Consider the following 18,676-nt stretch of genomic DNA (forward strand, 5'->3'; position numbering starts at 1 on the left):
TCTTCTTTCATCATTTTTCTAATTCTCTTTCTACAACTGGGGAAGGGTTTTTTTGATCCTAGAAGATAATCCAGTCATATCTTTTAGAGAGAAGGAGAAAACTAACAACCGTATCAGAACATATACTGTAATATTGAAGTGTCAACACCTTAATCCCCAACCTCATCTTCTGAAGTAGGTCTCTAGACTTCAGATTTGCCTTTTATTATGTTTTATGATATTATGGTTTTTATTGAACCTCAAATAATTTCCTAGCAGACAGGTAAAACTACTACTCCACCTTAAAATTAGTCTCTTCAGTAGGATATTACTAGTACAGTTCATGCAGAATAAGACCTCCAATTGAGCAATGGAACATTTAGTTTGGACTTTTGTTTGGATTGGATGGCACCACAGATCAAAGCTAAATAGAAGTACAGGCTCTACATGCCTTCCACGATTGCATTAAAGTTAAATATTTACACACCTTACTGATGCAGAAACCAATGTGATATACAATACCATTCTTGGAAGTACAATTACATTAAGTGAAAGATCTAACAGCTGTGACATAAAAGAAATTATCAGCACAAAAAACAACCACCACGTCTGTAAACCAGGAACAGTCCTGCTTCCGCAAAGTTATTCTAGGAGAATTCTATGGCACTGCAACATGTAAAAGCACCACTCATCTTCCGCACAGATAACTTGGATCTTTGAATGCAGATGTAAAGTTCTACAGCTATACAATTTTTTTAGATCAGGACTACAGAAGAATATTCATCCTGTATACCAGTGGTTCAAACTGTTTTACTGGTGACCCCTTTCACATAGCAAGCCTCTGAGTGCAATCCCCCTTATAAATTTAAAAAAAAAAAAGCTTTTTTATATCTTTAACACCATTATAAATGCTGAAGGCAAAGCGGGGTGGGGATGGAGGCTGACAGCTCACGACCCCCTCATGTAGTAACTTTTCAACCCCCTGAGGGGTCCCAACCTCCAGTTTGAGAACCCCTGCTGTATACCTTTAGAGATAAGAGAACTAACAATTTCAGTGGACCAACAACAGGTGAGCCCCATTTTGCAAACAAAATTGTCACTGACAACAAAAACAAAAAAGCCACCACATCATAATAAACTAAGCTACTGCATGAGAAATTTACATCTTACTACAATATGCAAAGAGAAAATCTGAGGTTTCATATAATCTTGGTCAGTACTTTAAAGTGTCAATGGTTTGGTAAGCATTTGACACCAAAATGGTTTTATAACTAAAATAAATCAGTCGTATCTGGAAATAAAATGAGAAGCTCAGAGGGTCTTCCTTTTGATCCAGATTCCATTGAAACCAAGACAAATTTTGCCAGTGACTTCAGTAGAAGCAGGATTAGGCCCAAAACTGTCCAGTCCTGCAAGATGACAAGTATCATCTGTTTCCAGATTCCATGGTACTTTCTGCAAGAGTCGGTCTGTGCTCATTTAGTGTTCTTGCCAAATTCCAACATGGATAATTACATTTTGACTACTTACATTCTGCTTGCAATTGAAATAAAGGGCTCAATACAATCCAGGAGATCCTGTACATCTTGCAGGAGACCTAAAGATTGTTTATTGATTCATTATCAGTTATGGCAACATTTTTTGGGCCCCATTTAAAAAAAAATGGTGGTAGGACATTGAATTTCTGAGGAAAAGATGCAACATACTGGGAATTCATTAACATGACTCTGAAGGGACTGACTGAAAATGCAGATGAGAGGGATACTTCACAATTGCTAGTCTAATGGCAATGAGCCAGAAATAAATCAGCGGTCTACTACAGAAAAATTTTCATTTAATTGAAGGTTTTTAAGGGTAACAAGAAAAAACACTCAGATTTAATACACTTATATGCATTACACAGTCAAGTTAACCTAAGATGCACTGGAATAATGAGCTGTAAAGTATGCAATGTGAAAAATCTAGAAGTTTGCACACAGGATCTTGTGAAATGTTTTTAAAAAATGGATATATAAACACACATTATAGGTATTAAACACCGAGCAGCAGAAAAACTGATGGTTAGAGCTCAAGCTGCATCTTCAAACCATCCCACTGTGACTCCGTATTGCCAGCACATATGGCACATAACGTCACCAATGATCTGATCAAGCACTAATACTCAAGAATGACTGAGCGGCAGTGTTAAAGGTTTAAAATTCCTTTCTTTGCATTTATATCCTAAGCTTTCAGATTTCTGTGCTAGTTTTCCTTTAAAAAATGTAAAACCAAAAACCAAAAACAGAGTATTATAAGTATTGGAAGGTCAACAGAATCAGGAAACATCTATTCTTGGGGGCATAATTTAAGCTTAACATCCTACACAGGGTGTTTGCCGATAAATGGAATGGTAACACCAATTGTGCAAACTTGTATCTATGGCTTTTTAGTAGAAGTTACATAAAGAACTTTGTAAAGGAGTTTAAAAAAAACCCAGTTTTGTTCACATTTTAGATAGCAATGCATTTCTAAAATAAAATGTTAGTGCCCTTAGATAATGATCAATGACTGAGGGGCAGTCATACTGGGAATTCATTTAGACTTTTGAAAGTCTAAACTAATGGATGTTTGTACTAGTTCTAAAAAATCAGTTATTAAGGGATGAAATAGACAATTAAAGAGAACATATTCTTAATTTTTTTTAAAGACACAATATTCACCCCTTAATTTCCGCAAGAAGTTTTAATTTCTGGCATCAAAAGATCTCCAATATATTCCTTTTATATTTTTTCATCATATTACAAATATTCCCAGAGTCATAAGAACATAAGAATGGCCATACTGGGTCAGACCAAAGGTCCATTCAGCCCAGTATCCTGTCTACCGATAATGACCAATGCCAGGTGTCCCAGAGGGAGTGAACCTAACAGGTAATGATCAAGTGATCTCTCTCCTGTCATCCATCTCCACCCTCTGACAAACAGAGGCTAGGGAAAATGGCTAATAGCCATTAATGGACTTAACCTCCATGAATTTATCTAGTTCTCTTTTAAACCTTGTTATAGTCCTAGCCTTCACAACCTCCTCAGGCAAGGAGTTCCAAAGATTGACTGTGTGCTGTGTGAGGAAGAACTTCATTTTATTTGTTTTAAACCTGCTGTCCATTAATTTCATTTGGTGGCCCCTAGTTCTTATATTATGTGAACAAGTAAATAACTTTTCCTTATTCACTTTCTCCACACCACTCATGATTTTATATACCTCTATCATATCCCCCCTTAGTCTCCTCTTTTCCAAGCTGAAAAGTCCTAGCCTCTTTAATCTCTCCTTATATGGGACCCATTCCAAACCCCTAATCATTTTAGTTGCCCTTCTCTGAACCTTTTCTAATGCCAGTATATTTTTTTGAGATTAGGAGACCACATCTGTACGCAGTATTCGAGATGTGGGCGTACCATGGATTTATATAAGGGCAATAAGATATTGTCCGTCTTATTCTCTATCCCTTTTTGAATGATTCCTAACATCCTGTTTGCTTTTTTGACTGCCGCTGCACACCGCGTGGACGTCTGCAGAGAACTATCCACGATGACTCCAAGATCTCTTTCCTGATTAGTTGTAGCTAAATTAGCCCCCATCATACTGTATGTATAGTTGGGGTTATTTTTTCCAATGTGCATTACTTTACATTTATCCACATTAAATGTCATTTGCCATTTTGTTGCCCAATCACTTAGTTTTGTGAGATCTTTTTGAAGTTCTTCACGGTCTGCTTTGGTCTTAACTATCTTGAGCAGTTTAGTATCATCTGCAAACTTTGCCACCTCACTGTTTACCCCTTTCTCCAGATCATTTATGAACAAGTTGAATAGGATTGGTCCTAGGACTGACCCTTGGGGAACACCACTAGTTACCCCTTTCCATTCTGAAAATTTACCATTTATTCCTACCCTCTGTTCCCTATCTTTTAACCAGTTCTCAATCCATGAAAAGACCTTCCCTCTTATCCCATGACAACTTAATTTACGTAAGAGCCTTTGGTGAGGGACCTTGTCAAAGGCTTTCTGGAAATCTAAGTACACTATATCCACTGGATCCCCCTTGTCCACATGTTTGTTGACCCCTTCAAAGAACTCTAACAGATTAGTAAGACACGATTTCCCTTTACAGAAACCATGTTGACTTTTGCCCAACAATTTATGTTCTTCTATGTGTCTGACAATTTTATTCTTTACCATTGTTTCAACTAATTTGCCCGGTACTGATGTTAGACTTACCGGTCTGTAATTGCCGGGATCACCTCTAGAGCCCTTTTTAAATATTGGTGTTACATTAGTTATCTTCCAGTCGTTGGGTACAGAAACTGATTTAAAGGACAGGTTACAAACCAGTTAATAGTTCGGCAATTTCACAGTTGAGTGCTTTCAGAACTCTTGGGTGAATGCCACCTGGTCCCGGTGACTTGTTACTGTGAAGTTTATCAATTAATTCCAAAACCTCCTCTAACGACACTTTAATCTGTGACAATTCCTCAGATTTGTCATTTACAAAGGACGGCTCAGGTTTGGGAACCTCCCTAACACCGTGAGCCGTGAAGACTGAAGCAAAGAATTCATTTAGTTTCTCCGCAATGACTTTATCGTCTTTAAGTGCTCCTTTTGTATCTCGATCGTCCAGGGGCCCCACTGGTTGTTTAGCAGGCTTCCTGCTTCTGATGTACTTAAAAAACATTTCTACATCTATCATTGTACACAGAAGAGCAAAATGCATTCAAAAGTCTAGTTTTCCTAACAGGTGTAAATAACAAGCTGTAAACCATAAGCCTTTTAAAATGCAGACACTTCTGAAGAGACTCTCTCACAATAATAACCGTTGCAGCATAAACAACTTCACAGAAAAGAGCTCCATAAGTAATATTAAGGGAAAAAAGAAAAAAACATTTAAAATAAAAAATTATAATTAAAGTGTTCACTTCTTGGTGTGAAATATTAGACACATTTTTATTCATTCATTTTAGCGTAACCTAGCCCCTGATTCTGCAATGATATCTCCATGTGAGCACAGGAGTCTGTCCATGCAGAGAGTTCATTGCAGGATCTGGGCCCAAGTCATTAACTTGCGGCTCCATTTTCACTCTGTCCTCAATAATTCTCAGAAGCCCTAAATAAAAGAGGAAATATTTAAAAATTACATTCTATGGGCCAAGTTTTTATCTGAATTAATTCCCATGAAATAGGGTTATATAGGGTGGAAATCACTGGAGATCACTTAGCCCTTAGGAACAAGGTAATATAAAAATTCATATAAACTACATTACAATACAGGTACTCTGATTTTAATTAAAAAGACAAACCTGTGTATAAGGACGAATTATACAACACATTTTCCCATACCTGGCCCCCAAATGAACAGCGTTAACTCAATGGCTCAACTTTTTTCCATTCCACTGATCAGTTGTCAAAATAAAGATTCTATCATGCACCACCCTCTCTCTCCACACCTCCACTACTTAGCATCCAAGTGTTTCATATTGGAGCACCTCCTTGTGGTCTGCAAGGCCCAGTTTAGAGAGAGACAATATTACATACTTCATTAAGGTTTGACCTACTATATTTGATAACTGACTGGCAGATTTCCTTGCTTTTATCAGTTTCTTTTACAACCTGAATGCTCTTTGTCTAGATTATAAATGCACATCATGCAGAGAAGTGTATGATGGATGCCAAAAAAAAGAAAAAGAAAAAAAAGAAAAGAAAGGTGAAATTAAACCACAGAATACTTGTATGTTGTGATAAAGAGGAAAAAGGAAACAACTTTTACTAAAAAATTTTTTTGACAATCTAGCAACTAGCTAATGTGTTTTGACTAAGTAGTCGCTGGTACACCACTTTTGTATTGGCATACTTCATTCGTTTTATCTCATGTGTATTTAAGAGTATTTTCTCCTTTTTGCTACTCAAAACCCTGAAACAATAACATACTTAATGATACAGTATCAAGATACAGAAAATATTTCCAGAATGTTTACTCAGAAGAACTAAGAACATGTAAGGTTTCAGAGTAGCAGCCGTGTTAGTCTGTATCCGCAAAAAGAAGAACAGGAGGACTTGTGGCACCTTAGAGACTAACAAATTTATTAAATTTATTTATTTATGCTCTAATAAATTTGTTAGTCTCTAAGGTGCCACAAGTCCTCCTGTTCTTCTTTTTAAGAACATGTAGGACTTCAGTGAGATTACTGTACTTAAATATTAAGGTTTAATGCATCATATTTATACATCCCATTTGTCAGCAATAAAGGCAAAAAGGAAACCGCATCTTGTTCACGCAAAAACAAGCATGCTAAGAGTCGACACATTTTTATGTCCAAGACACCTAATTATAGAGGACTTGCCCTGTAAACGCTACAACAAAGGGAAATCAGTACTTAGATGCCAGGATCACAACAGAGGAATCAGGCTAGAATCACACTGTCCCCTTGCTCTTCACGGGGGGAATGAACTGGGGCTGCAGGCCACAGAAAAGGAACACGCACCACATTTAGACTGGAGGATACCGGGGTCTGGGGCGGGGTAGGAGAGAATGCCAAGATGAATGGGTTTTCGCCAAACCAGCACCAAAGCAGCCAGGCTGTTGTCTCGCCTGGTCCCTTCAGCACCACCCTCCGCTCCACTGTCTGGCAGGCGACCTCCTCCCCATGACAGGGGACCCTGCCATCCCCTGGGGCTTCGCCCCTTCAGAGCTCCCGCTGTCACCCCACCCGCCCCAGACTCTCTTCTACCCCCCCCCCCTTCCCTGACAGGCCCGCCGCCTCCCCACCCCCAGCTCCTGCTCCCACTCCCCCCTCCCGCCCCTCCGGTTTGCTCCCTCCCAGACACCCCCCCCCATTGCCTTCTATCACCCTCTCTCGGGAGGTGCCAGCCTGGCCCCCGCAGGAAGGGGTCCCCAGCAGGCCGGGACTCTCCCCAGGCAGCCCGAGCCCGGGGCTGCTCCCCACGACGATGACGACGCGGACCTACCTGAGGGAAGTCCGGGGGGCCCGGACGCACAGATACACACGGAGCGGATGGGAGGGACGCAAAATGGCGGCGGGTCCCTGGCCCAGGAATAAGGGGGTCCAGTTCGGCGTCTGCCCCGACCCTACGGCTCCGCTTCTGGCTGCTCCGGCTCCCTGACTGCGGTTGTCAAGCGGCTCCGCCAATCGGGGCCCGGCAGCGCCGCTCCTCAGGCCCCGCCCCGCGCCGGGGCGGGGTGACCGCGCAGCCGCCGGAATGGAAACGGGAGACAGGGAGGGGCAGGGGCGGCTGCTCCGGGGGCAGCCGGGTGCGTTGGTTGCCCCCTGCCCTAGGGAGCTCTGAGGCGGGGTTGTGGCGGCTGGGCGCCCGCCTGGGGCCGTGACAGGAGCGTTGGGCGGGCCCCGGGACCTCCTGACACCCGCTGCTGGTCCGGACAGAACCGATGGGCAAGGCGAAAAGAAGCGAGAAGGAGGCGAAGCGGGCCCCGTTGCAGGCGGCTGCGGTGGGGAAGAGGCGTTATCTGCACCCGCCAGCCCCCAGGAGTACGGACGTTGCGGGTGGAAACATAAGCTCGCTTTGAAGGCAGCTGCGAAAACGGTTTACGTTTTAGGACAACGCAGAAGGGAAAGTTCTTCTCAAGTGGCCACTCGGCTTGGAGCGGGGAGAGATCTGAGAGCTGTGCAGCCACAGAAACTAACCCTGGCTAGCAGGCACTTATACATGTTAATGAAGGAAACTCTGCCGGGTAAATTACTTAATGTGTCTGCCTACGCTTCACCATCTAGTCAAAGATGGTTCATGTTCCGAAATGGTTTGTGCCACCTTGGCTCTGCCTGGATTCTGCGCTGCTGCACAGTTCACCTGCCCCTGGCACAAGTCAGAGCATCTCCGTAGCACTGATTATCACCTTGAACATTTCCCATCCCTTACATTAGTCTGTGTGCACCTACCGAGCAGGTTTAGTTGAGCCCAAACTTGTAGGTAAGATTCCGAGACTTTAGTGTATCAGAAGGAGAGGCAGGTCTGCAGAGAAGGTTTTGTGGCAAAGGTACTGGACAAGGACTTAAGAAGTCTGGATTTTGGTTTCAACTCTGCTATAGCTAATAAGGTGTAGCTTTGGGCAAGTCAATCTGTCTGTGCCTCACTTTCCAATCTGTAAAATGGTGATTTAAAAGAGTTTCCTGCCTCAGAGGGTGTTGTATGGTATCTTCATTCATGTTTACGAGGTGCTCAGGTATGTGGTGAGTGGCATGGAAAAGTATATAAATAACCTAGCAGCCAAGAACAAAAGATTCCTCCCATGTCATACCCACTGCAATCAGCAAAGGGCAGGCAGACCACAAATAATGAGATATCTTGCTCATAATTTACAAGTTGCTGGTACATGCATTTGTTATGATTGTCTTTGTAAAGTTTCTTGTTATAAGACAAAGACCCGGAAAGTGTCAAAAGGAGGGTATGATCAAAGTACAAGGCCTCTTAGCTAACTGTCCTTACATATTCAATGAGTTGACCACCAGTCAGTCTGTGGGTGTAAATTGTTAGCAAAGCAGAGCAATTTCTATGTAGAATACTTTGTTTTTTTTAACGTGTTGGCCTGGAGGCAGTGAACATCGGTAAAAATGAGGGCAGGGCCCATGGCATAAGCAAACTGCAATAAGGGTTTGACAAGGAAGCTAGAACAGGAAACCTCAACATTATTAGACTATTTTATTTATTTCTGTGCTGCATGTCACCAAAGTATTCTTTTTCACTGTCCATATATATAGAATAAATCTATATACATCGATAGCATGTGTATGCCTCCAAATACACATTATGAAAATCTAGTCTTTACTAGTTTTGAATGTGGGGATGAGTAAAGTATTGCCAGCTGCATGGTGAGTTCCTGGACCTCCCTGCCATCACAGTAAGAGGTGGGGAATCACTTGGCTTTTCCAGAAAAGAACAGTGCTGACAACTAAAATATGCATATGTAGGGTTGGGAACCCTAGCTGGCAGACCACATGCCTTTAAAGCTGTGGGGCACTGGTGGACAGGTTATCCATTTCACCGCCTTTGCACTTGCTGTTGTATAAGAAGAAGAAGAATGGCTGCATGCGTGTGCAGGGGATGTGGGAATTAAGATGCACTCTGTGTGCCCTCTTTTTTTCACACACACCCAGATAATAGCTCCATAAAAATGTGCCGTGAGACCTTTGTTTTATTAGTATATAGCTCCTTAATCTTTTTGTGGTTTGGCTATATTACTATAACACTGTTTGTAGAATACTTGCTTAAATAGGTCTCAAACTACTGAAAAATCACCTACAATTAATATAGAACAGGTGCACTTGTTTCCTTTGGGATAACGCATTATAAACACTGTGACGGGTGTTCTTACAACCATATTTCCCTTGCTAATGCAGTGGAGACTTATGGGTTGTTGGCAATATATTTAATTACTAGATGTGAGCCTCCAGGTTAGTCTTGGAATTTTGTTCTACTGTCTTCTCACATTTTCCTGTGTGCTACAGCAAATCTGTTTTGCCTTATTTAATTATGGTAACTATGCTTTAAAATGTTGAACTGAGGCAGACCACTTCATTCTTGAGACCTTTTTAATTGGATGAAATAAATGTCTATTTATTAGATATTTTCATTTTTCAGTGCCTGTTTATATATATACAAAAATTAAATTTCTTAGTATTAAATGAATCAGTCACATGAGATGGGGTGCAGAAGGGAGTGCTTTAGAATATTCGGTGCAGCATTTGAAAAACAAAAACCACAAAATGTACCAACGCCACATGATCAGTAATAGATATTTCTCACTTCTAACCTTTACACAACAGACATATATATAAACTCTGTGGTGAAGAGAGTAGAAGAATGGGAAAATATGACCATCTAAGAGTTCCATTGGAGTATTGAAAGGATTGCCATGGGTTTCAGTATAGTAGGATTGGGAACTTCCTAGGGCCCTGATTCTATGAGGTATTCAATTCTGCACAGAGTCGCACCCCGAAGAAACAAGTTATTTCTGTTTTATCTAGAAACAGCCAAAATGTGCAAGAAAAAATATTAAGTCTTTCAACCCTCTTATCCTGTTCCCTTTTTCTAGAAAGGAATATGTAAAAGGATGCCAAACTCTTTGTCCTGTGAAGAGTGATGCAGACAAAGTGCCAGCTATTCAGCAGTGACTCTGCAATTAAAGGGCTATGAATACACGACTTTCAGGTCCTGGAAGGAAGCCCTTCTGCATGATTACAGTTCTGATATCACATTGCATGTAACTTGACTCTCAGGTAAGACAATGAATGCCCCCATTTACCTGTAAAAATATCACTCAGGTTCAGAGCTCTCTCATTGGAGTGAATGGGCAGTGTAGGTGTTTATTAATGTAATGATTTTAAAAAGAATTAAATGCACCATTTAAAAGAAATGTACATATTCTGCAATACATCAGCAACCTGATTGTGCATAAGGAAATGAAAGTGACTATAAACAAATAGGAACTGGACCTGTTTAGTTTCACTGGCCAAGCTGAGAAAAATGCAAAAAGCGACCTATCGGCATAAATTTTGAAAAATACATTAGATTTTAAATGTTATTTCAGTTTTAATCAGTCAAAGCATTAGCAGAAACACATATATAAATTAAAAGAAAAGTCTATCATGATGTTTTATTGTGGCTAATCCATTAATATGTTGTTGGAGTATGGGGAGGCACAGGTCCTTAGTGCAGATGATTTATCTCTAGTGGAACCCCTGAGACTCAGTGTTTTGTATTGGGAGTAAGCCTCCCCACCCCCCAACACACACACAGGATGATGAAAAAGAAGAAGAAATTCTGAGTTCAAAGTGTTTACACTTCCATGTGTGAGAATTACCTCTGTGTAGGGAACACAGGGTTCTTAGTGAGGATAGACAAATCCCTGCAGACATCTGTCCTCAGAGAAGGTGCAGTTAGTTCCCTTTGAGAGGTCCGCCTGGGAGAACAACAGAGCCTGTATTTGCAGTGTTGTTGTAGCTGCGTTGGTCCCAGGATATTAGAGAGACAAGGTGGGTGAGGTGATTGGACCCACAGAAGTTGGTCCAATAAAAGACATTCTCACTTATCTTGTCTAAGATTTCCACAAAGGAGCTAGAATTGCTTATAGAGCCTTCACTGAAACTAGACAACCTTCAGTTCATCTTTGCATTAACAATTCCAGTTTCGAGGTAGATCAAACAACAAAAAATATTGAGCCAACAAAAGATAATCTGCATCCAGATCATTTTAATAAGTGTTGACTTGTGTGCTCTTGTCAGGTCTTGTTGTACCAGGAGTTAGGTCTGTGATGTTGTGGGAAGGATGAGGCAAACGCTGTTTAATGCAAAGCTCAGTACTTTATTAGCTCTTAATCTTTATGAAAGACTCCATTAGCAGATTAGCACGGACATAAAAACATAGGTAGCTATTACTTCTTATGTTTGCCAGACTATGTATACATAAAGCTCATGTACCATAGACATAGTACTTTGTGATGCATCTTACGTGGGTCACAGAAATTCCTTTCAGGATATTTGCTGCCTTTTTGCAGATCCAAGTAATGACAATTTAAGGCTTGTCTACATGGGAAGTCATTCCAGAATAGCTATTCCTGGTCGACTCTATGGCCTGGTCTACACTACAAGTTTGTCGAATTTAGCAGCGTTAAATCGAATTAACCATGCACCCGTCCACACAACGAAGCCATTTACTTCGACATAAAGGGCTCTTAAAATCGATTTCTGTACTTCTCCCCGATTAGCGCTGAAATCAATATCGCCAGTTCGAATTAGGGTTAGTGTGGACGCAATTTGATGGTATTGGCGTCCGGGAGCTATCCCACAGTGCACCATTGTGACCGCTCTGGACAGCACTTTCAACTCAGATGCACTGGCCAGGTGTACAGGAAAAGCCCTGTGAACTTTTGAATCTCATTTCCTGTTTGGCCAGTCGAGCTCATCAGCACAGGTGACCATGCAGAGCTCATAAGCACAGGTAACCATGCAGTCCGAGAATCGAAAAAGAGCTCCAGCCTGGACCGTACGGGAGGTACTGGATCTGATCGCTGTATGGGGAGACGATTCCATGCTATCAGATCTATGTTCCAAAAGACTAAATGCCAATACATTTGAAAAAATCTCCAAGGGCATGATGGAGAGAGGCCACAACAGGGACTCAACACAGTGCCGCGTGAAAGTTAAGGAGCTCAGACAAGCATATCAGAAAACCAAAGAATCAAACGGATGCTCCGGGGCAGAGCCGCAGACATGCCGCTTCTATGCTGAGCTGCATGCAATTCTAGGGGGGGGCGCCACCACTACCGCACCCCTGACCGTGGATTCCAAGGAGGGGGTACTCTCAGCCATGCCTGAGGATTTTGCGGACGGGGAAGATGAGGAGGAGGATGAGCTTGAGGAGAGCACACAGCACACCATTCTCCCCAACAGCCAGGATCTTTTTCTCACCATGACTGAAATACCCTCCCAGGGCTGTATGAAGGCTGACCATGAAGCTATAGAAGGGACCTCTGGTGAGTGTACCTTTTGTTATATAAAACATGGTTTAAAAGCAAGCGTTTTTTAATGATTAATTTGCCCTGAGGACTTGGGATGCATTCGCGGCCAATACAGCTACTGGAAAAGTCTGTTAACGTGTCTGGGGATGGAGCGGAAATCCTCCAGGGACATCTCCGTGAAGCTCTCCTGGAGGTATTCCAAAAGCCTTTGCAGAAGGTTTCTGGGGAGAGCAGCCTTATTCCGTTCTCCATGGTAGGACACTTTACCACACCATGCTAGTAGCAAGTAATCTGGTATCATTGCATGACAAAGCCTGGCAGCATATGGTCCCGGTGTTTGCTGGCAGTCAAGCAACATCCGTTCTTTATCTCTGTGTTATCCTCAGGAGAGTGATATCGTTCATGGTAACCTGGTTGAAATACGGGAATTTTAATTAAGGAGACATTCAGAGGTGGCCATTCCTACTGGGCTGTTTGCCTGTGTCTGAAAAGAAATCCTCCTCGTAGTTAGCCAAGCAGTGGCGGGTGGGAGGGTGCATTGGCGCTGAGCTGTTCGCATTTGGCTAGCAGGGATCTTCCCTGATACCAGCCACGCGGTGGGGGGAGGGGTAAAGCGATCATCCCAGAGAATTGGATGGGGGAGGGTTAGTTTTGGTTTCTGCTGTTGCACGTTAACACGAAAACCGCAGCACTCAATGGGTTTTGCTTGGTATGGGAAAGGAGGGCACTGCTTTTATGAAGGTTGCAGAAGGCAAAAGACTATGGCTTACCATGGCCGCCTGCAAGCCGAATTCTGTTGCCCGGCCCTGCGTCTGTGATCTCTAACACCAAAGCCGCAAAATGTGACCTTGTACCGAAATCACATGTGCTATGTAATGTGAATAGTGTTGTTCACTGTGAAAGAGTATACATTTTACAGAACAATGGGTATCTTTTTAAATACTTCTCTCCCTTTTTTCCCTCCCGCAGCTGCACATTTTTCAAGCCTCCCTCCTCCATCCCAAAGGCTATCTCAGATAAGGCGGCGAAAAAAACGCACGCGTGATGAAATGTTTTCTGAGATCATGCTGTCGACCTGCAATGAAAGAACTCATCTGAATGTGTGGAAGGCCGCAGTATCACAGTACAGGAAAGCGGCCAATGAACGTGAGGACAGGAGGGATGATTCTGATGAGAGGTGGCGGCAGGAAGATCAGAGGAGGCAGGATGCAACGCTGGGGCTACTGCGGGATCAAACAGACATGCTCTGGCGTCTGGTGGAGCTTCAGGAATGGCAGCAGGATCACAGAGTGCTGCTGCAGCTCCTGTTTAACTGCTCTCCCCAAGTTCCATAGCCTCCTCACCCAGACGCTCAAGAAAGTGTGGGGGGAGGCTCCGGGCACCCAACCACTCCACCCCAGTGGACAGCCCAAGCAACAGAAGGCTGTCATTCAAGTTTTGAAGTGGCCTTTTCCTTCCTTCTTCCACTCCTCCCACACCCCACCCGGGCTACCTTGTCAGTTATCTCCCTATTTTTATAATCAATTAATAAAAAATACATGGTTTTTAAACGATAGTGACTTTATTTCCTTTGCAAGCAAGCTGTGATCGAAGTGGGGAGGGTGGCTTACAGGAAATGAATCAACCAAGGGGGTGGGTTTTCATCAAGGAGAAACAAACAGAACTGTCACACCGTAGCCTGGCCAGTCATTAAACTGGTTTTCAAAGCTTCTCTGATGCGCAGCGCTTCCTGGTGTGCTCTTCTAATTGCCCTGGTGTCTGGCTGCATGTAATCAGTGGCCAGGCGATTTGCCTCAACCTCCTACCCCGCCATAAACATCTCCCACTTACTCTCACAGAGATTGTGGAGCACACAGCAAGCAGCAATAACAATGGGAATATTGGTTTAGCTGAGGTCTGAGCGAGTCAGTAAAGTGTGCCAGCGACCCTTTAAACGTCCAAATGCACATTCTACCACCATTCTGCACATGCTCAGCCTATAGTTGAACTGCTCCTGACTACTGTCCAGGCTGCCTGTGTATGGCTTCATGAGCCATGGCATTAAGGGGTAGGCTGGGTCTCCAAGGATAACTATAGGCATTTCGACATCCCCAACAGTTATTTTCTGGTCCGGGAAGTAAATCCCTTGCTGCAGCCATTTAAACAGACTAGTGTTCCTGAAGACGCTAGCGTCATGAACCCTTCCCGGCCATCCCACGTTGATGTTGGTGAAACGTCTCTTGTGATCCACCAGGGCTTGCAGCACCATTGAAAAGTACCCCTTGCGGTTTATGGACTGGCTGCCCTGGTGCTCCGGTGCCAAGACAGGGATATGGGTTCCATCTATCGCCCCACCACAGTTAGGGAATCCCATTGCAGCAAAGCCATATACTATGACCTCCACATTTCTTAGAGTCACTACCTTTGGTAGCAGCAGCTCAGTGATTGCTTTGGCTACTTGCATCACAGCAGCCCCCACAGTAGATTTGCCCACTCCAAATTGATTCCCGACTGAACGGTAGCTATCTGGCGTTGCAAGCTTCCACAGGGCTATTGCCACTCGCTTCTCAACTGTGAGGGCTGCTCTCATCTTGGTATTCTTGCTCTTCAGGGCAGGGGAAAGCAAGTCACAAAGTTCCATGAAAGTGCCCTTATGCATGCGAAAGTTTCGCAGCTACTGGGAATTGTCCCACACCTGCAACACGATAGCCCTGTGGAAGCTTGCAACGCCAGACAGCTACCGTTCAGTCGGGAATCAATTTGGAGTGGGCAAATCTACGGTGGGGGCTGCTGTGATCCAAGTTGCCAGGGCAATCAAAGACCTGGTGATATCAAGGGTAGTGACTCTGGGCAACGTGCAGGCAATAGTGGATGGTTTTGCTGAAATGGGATTCCCAAACTGTGGTGGGGCCATAGACGGAACCCATATCCCTATCTTGGCACCGGAGCACCAAGCCACCGAGTACATAAACTGCAAGGGGTACTTTTCAATGCTGCTGCAAGCCCTGGTGGATCACAAGGGACGTTTCACCAACATCAACGTGGGATGGCCGGGAAAGGTACATGATGCTCGCGTCTTCAGGCACTCTGGTCTGTTTCGAAAGCTGGAGGAAGGGACTTTCTTCCCGGACCAGAAAGTAACCGTTGGGGATGTTGAAATGCCTATCGTGATCCTTGGGGACCCAGCCTACCCCTTAATGCCATGGCTCATGAAGCCGTACACAGGCAGCCTGGACAGTAGTCAGGACCTGTTCAACTATAGGCTGAGCAAGTGCCGAATGGTGGTGGAATGTGCATTTGGATGTTTAAAAGCGCGCTGGCGCAGCTTACTGACTCGCTCAGACCTCAGCGAAAAGAATATCCCCATTGTTATTGCTGCTTGCTGTGCGCTCCACAATATCTGTGAGAGTAAGGGGGAGACATTTATGGCGGGGTGGGAGGTTGAGGCAACTCGCCTGGCCGCTGATTACATGCAGCCAGACACCAGGGCGGTTAGAGGAGCACAGCAGTTTGAAACAGTTTGTTTCTCCTTGATGAACCCTCCAACCCCCCCCCGACCCGGTTCACTCTACTTCCCTGTAAACCAACCACCCTCCCCTCCCCTCCCCTCCCCTCCCCACTTCGAGCACTGCTTGCAGAGGCAATAAAGTCATTGTTTTTTCACATTCATGCATTCTTTATTAATTCCTCACACAAGTAGGGGGATAATTGCCAAGGTAGCCTGGGTGGGTGGGGGAGGAGGGATGGAAAAGGACACACTGCATTTTAAAACTTTAACTCTTATTGAAGGCCAGCCTTCTGATGCTTGGGCGATCATCTGGGGTGGAGTGACTGGGTGGCCGGAGGCCCCCCCACCGTGTTCTTGGGCGTCTGGGTGAGGAGGCTATGGAACTTGGGGAGGAGGGCTGTTGGTTAAACAGGGGCTGTAGCGGCGGTCTCTGCTCTGCTGCCTTTCCTGCAGCTCAACCATACGCTGGAGCATATCAGTTTGATGCTCCAGCAGATGGAGCATTGACTCTAGCCGTCTGTCTGCAAGCTGACGCCACCTATCATCTTCAGCCCACCACTTGCTCTTTTCATCCCGCCATTCAGCCCGCCACCTCTCCTCTAGTTCATATTGTGCTTTTCTCATGTCCGACATTGACTGCCTCCACGCATTCTGCTGTGCTCTATCAGCGTGGGAGGACATCTGCAGCTCCGTGAACATATCGTCCCGCGTCCTCCGTTTTCTCTTTCTAATGTTCACTAGCCTCTGCGAAGGAGAAACATTTGCAGCTGGTGGAGGAGAAGGGAGAGGTGGTTAAAAAAGACACATTTTAGAGAACAATGGGTACACTCTTTCGTTACAAGGTCGCATTTTTCCTCTGCCTGCGGGTTTGGTATGAGAGATCACTCACGCAGTGCCAGGCAACATATTTTGGCTTGCAGGCAGCCATGGTAAGCCACAGTCTTTTGGCTTTTTTAACCTTCTTAACATGTGGGAATGGTTTCAAACAGCAGCGCATTTCCCATATCAAGGATGAATTGGGTTGGCCATTTAAAATGGGTTTTCAATGTAAAAGGAGGGGCTGTGGTTTCCGGATTAACATGCAGCACAAACCCAAGTAAACCACCCCACACACACGATTCTCTGGGATGATCACTTCACCCCTCCCCCCACCGCGTAGTTAACAGCGGGGAACATTTCTGTTCAGAAGAGCAGGAACGGGCACCTCTGAATGTCCCCTTAATAAAATCACCCCATTTCAACCAGGTGACCGTGAATGATATCACTCTCCTGAGGATAACAAAGAGAGATAAGGAATGGATATTGTCTGCATGCCAGCAAACACCGGGACCATACGCTGCCATGCTTTGTTATGCAATGATTCCAGACTACGTGCTACTGGCCTGGCGTGGTAAAGTGTCCTACCATGGCGGACGGGATAAGGCAGCCCTCCCCAGAAACCTTTTGCAAAGGCTTTGGGAGTACATGAAGGAGAGCTTTCTGGAGATGTCCCTGGAGGATTTCCGCTCCATCCCCATACACGTTAACAGACTTTTCCAGTAGATGTACTGGCCGCGATTGCCAGGGCAAATTAATCATTAAACACGCTTGCTTTTAACCCATGTGTAATATTTACAAAGGTACACTCACCAGAGGTCTCCTGTGTGCCCTGAGGGTCTTGGGTGAGTTCGGGGGTTACTGGTTCCAGGTCCAGGGTGACAAACATATCCTGGTTGTTGGGGAAACCGGTTTCTCCGCTTCCTTGCTGCTGTGAGCTACCTACAGTACCTCCATCCTCATCTTCCTCGTTCCCCGAACCCTCTTCCCTGTGTGTTTCTCCAGTGACGGAGTCATAGCACACGGTTGGGGTAGTGGTGGCTGCACCCCCTAGAATGGCATGCAGCTCCGCGTAGAAGCGGCAAGTTTGCGGCTCTGCCCCGGACCTTCCATTTGCTTCTCTGGCTTTGTGGTAGGCTTGCTGTAGCTCCTTAATTTTCACACGGCACTGCTGTGTATCCCTGTTATGGCCCCGGTCCTTCATGGCCTTGGAGACCTTTTCTAATACTTTGCCATTTCTTTTACTGCTACGGAGTTCAGCTAGCACTGATTCATCTCCCCCTATGGCGAGCAGATCCCGTACCTCCCGTTCGGTCCATGCTGGAGCTCTTTTGCGATCCTGGGACTCCATCACGGTTACCTGTGCTGATGAGCTCTGCGTGGTCACCTGTGCTCTCCACGCTGGGCAAACAGGAAATGAAATTCAAACGTTCGCGGGTCTTTTCCTGTCTACTTGGTCAGTGCATCTGAGTTGAGAGTGCTGTCCAGAGCGGTCACAATGAAGCACTGTGGGATAGCTCCCGGAGGCCAATAATGTCGAATTCCGTCCACACTACCCCAATTCCGATCCACAAAGGCCGATTTTATCGCTAATCCCCTCGTCGAAGGTGGTGTAAAGAAATCGGTTTAAAGGGCCTTTAAGTCGAAAGAAAGGGCTTCGTTGTGTGGACGTGTCCAGGCTTAATTCGATTTAACGCTGCTAAAGTCGACCTAAACCCGTAGTGTAGACCAGGCCTATGGTTGGAGTTAATCAGGAATAGCTGATGTACTTTAAATTCACACCCTACCTTATTCCAGCTTAATTTTCATGTGTGGATGATATATTTCATGTATAAATATATACCACATCCACACGTTTAGTGAGTTTTGGGA

General features: G+C 44.5%; 3 protein-coding genes across 11 annotated transcripts in view; 1 reads left to right on the forward strand and 2 right to left on the reverse strand.

Moving 5' to 3' along the window:
- WDR47 (WD repeat domain 47) overlaps positions 1 to 7,303 on the reverse strand; it is a 47,252-nt gene extending 39,949 nt beyond the window's left edge. For 2 of the 4 annotated variants that reach the window (XM_005285493.5, XM_008164307.4), the window contains exon 1: positions 6,978 to 7,303. The gene's annotated coding sequence lies outside the window, so the exon portion shown is untranslated. The remainder of the gene's footprint in view (positions 1 to 6,977) is intronic. The other 2 variants (XM_005285495.5, XM_008164310.4) reach the window with 1 other exon arrangement.
- The window catches only part of LOC101938687 (myb/SANT-like DNA-binding domain-containing protein 2), a 98,333-nt gene continuing 86,863 nt past the window's right edge, over positions 7,207 to 18,676 (forward strand). For 3 of the 6 annotated variants that reach the window (XR_010589735.1, XR_010589732.1, XR_010589734.1), the window contains exons 1-2: positions 7,238 to 7,719; positions 10,078 to 10,261. Coding sequence is in view for 1 of the 6 variants with exons in the window: in XM_065554380.1 (XP_065410452.1) it covers positions 11,988 to 12,516; positions 13,471 to 13,835 (894 nt within the window). In the remaining 5 variants the exon portion in view is untranslated. Of the gene's footprint in view, positions 8,209 to 10,077; positions 10,262 to 11,538; positions 12,517 to 13,470; positions 14,052 to 18,676 lie in introns of those variants that run through there. The other 3 variants (XM_065554380.1, XR_010589733.1, XR_010589736.1) reach the window with 3 other exon arrangements.
- LOC135973040 (uncharacterized) lies at positions 16,216 to 18,258 on the reverse strand. The gene is made up of 2 exons (XM_065554379.1): positions 17,618 to 18,258; positions 16,216 to 16,755 (listed from the first exon to the last, which is right to left on the reverse strand). Exons 1-2 carry the CDS (start codon positions 18,153 to 18,155, stop codon positions 16,364 to 16,366), a joined length of 930 nt encoding a protein of 309 aa, XP_065410451.1. The 5' UTR covers positions 18,156 to 18,258; the 3' UTR covers positions 16,216 to 16,363.

This window comes from Chrysemys picta, chromosome 8 (genome assembly GCF_011386835.1).
Source record: "Chrysemys picta bellii isolate R12L10 chromosome 8, ASM1138683v2, whole genome shotgun sequence".
Taxonomy (NCBI): Eukaryota; Metazoa; Chordata; order Testudines; family Emydidae; genus Chrysemys; species Chrysemys picta.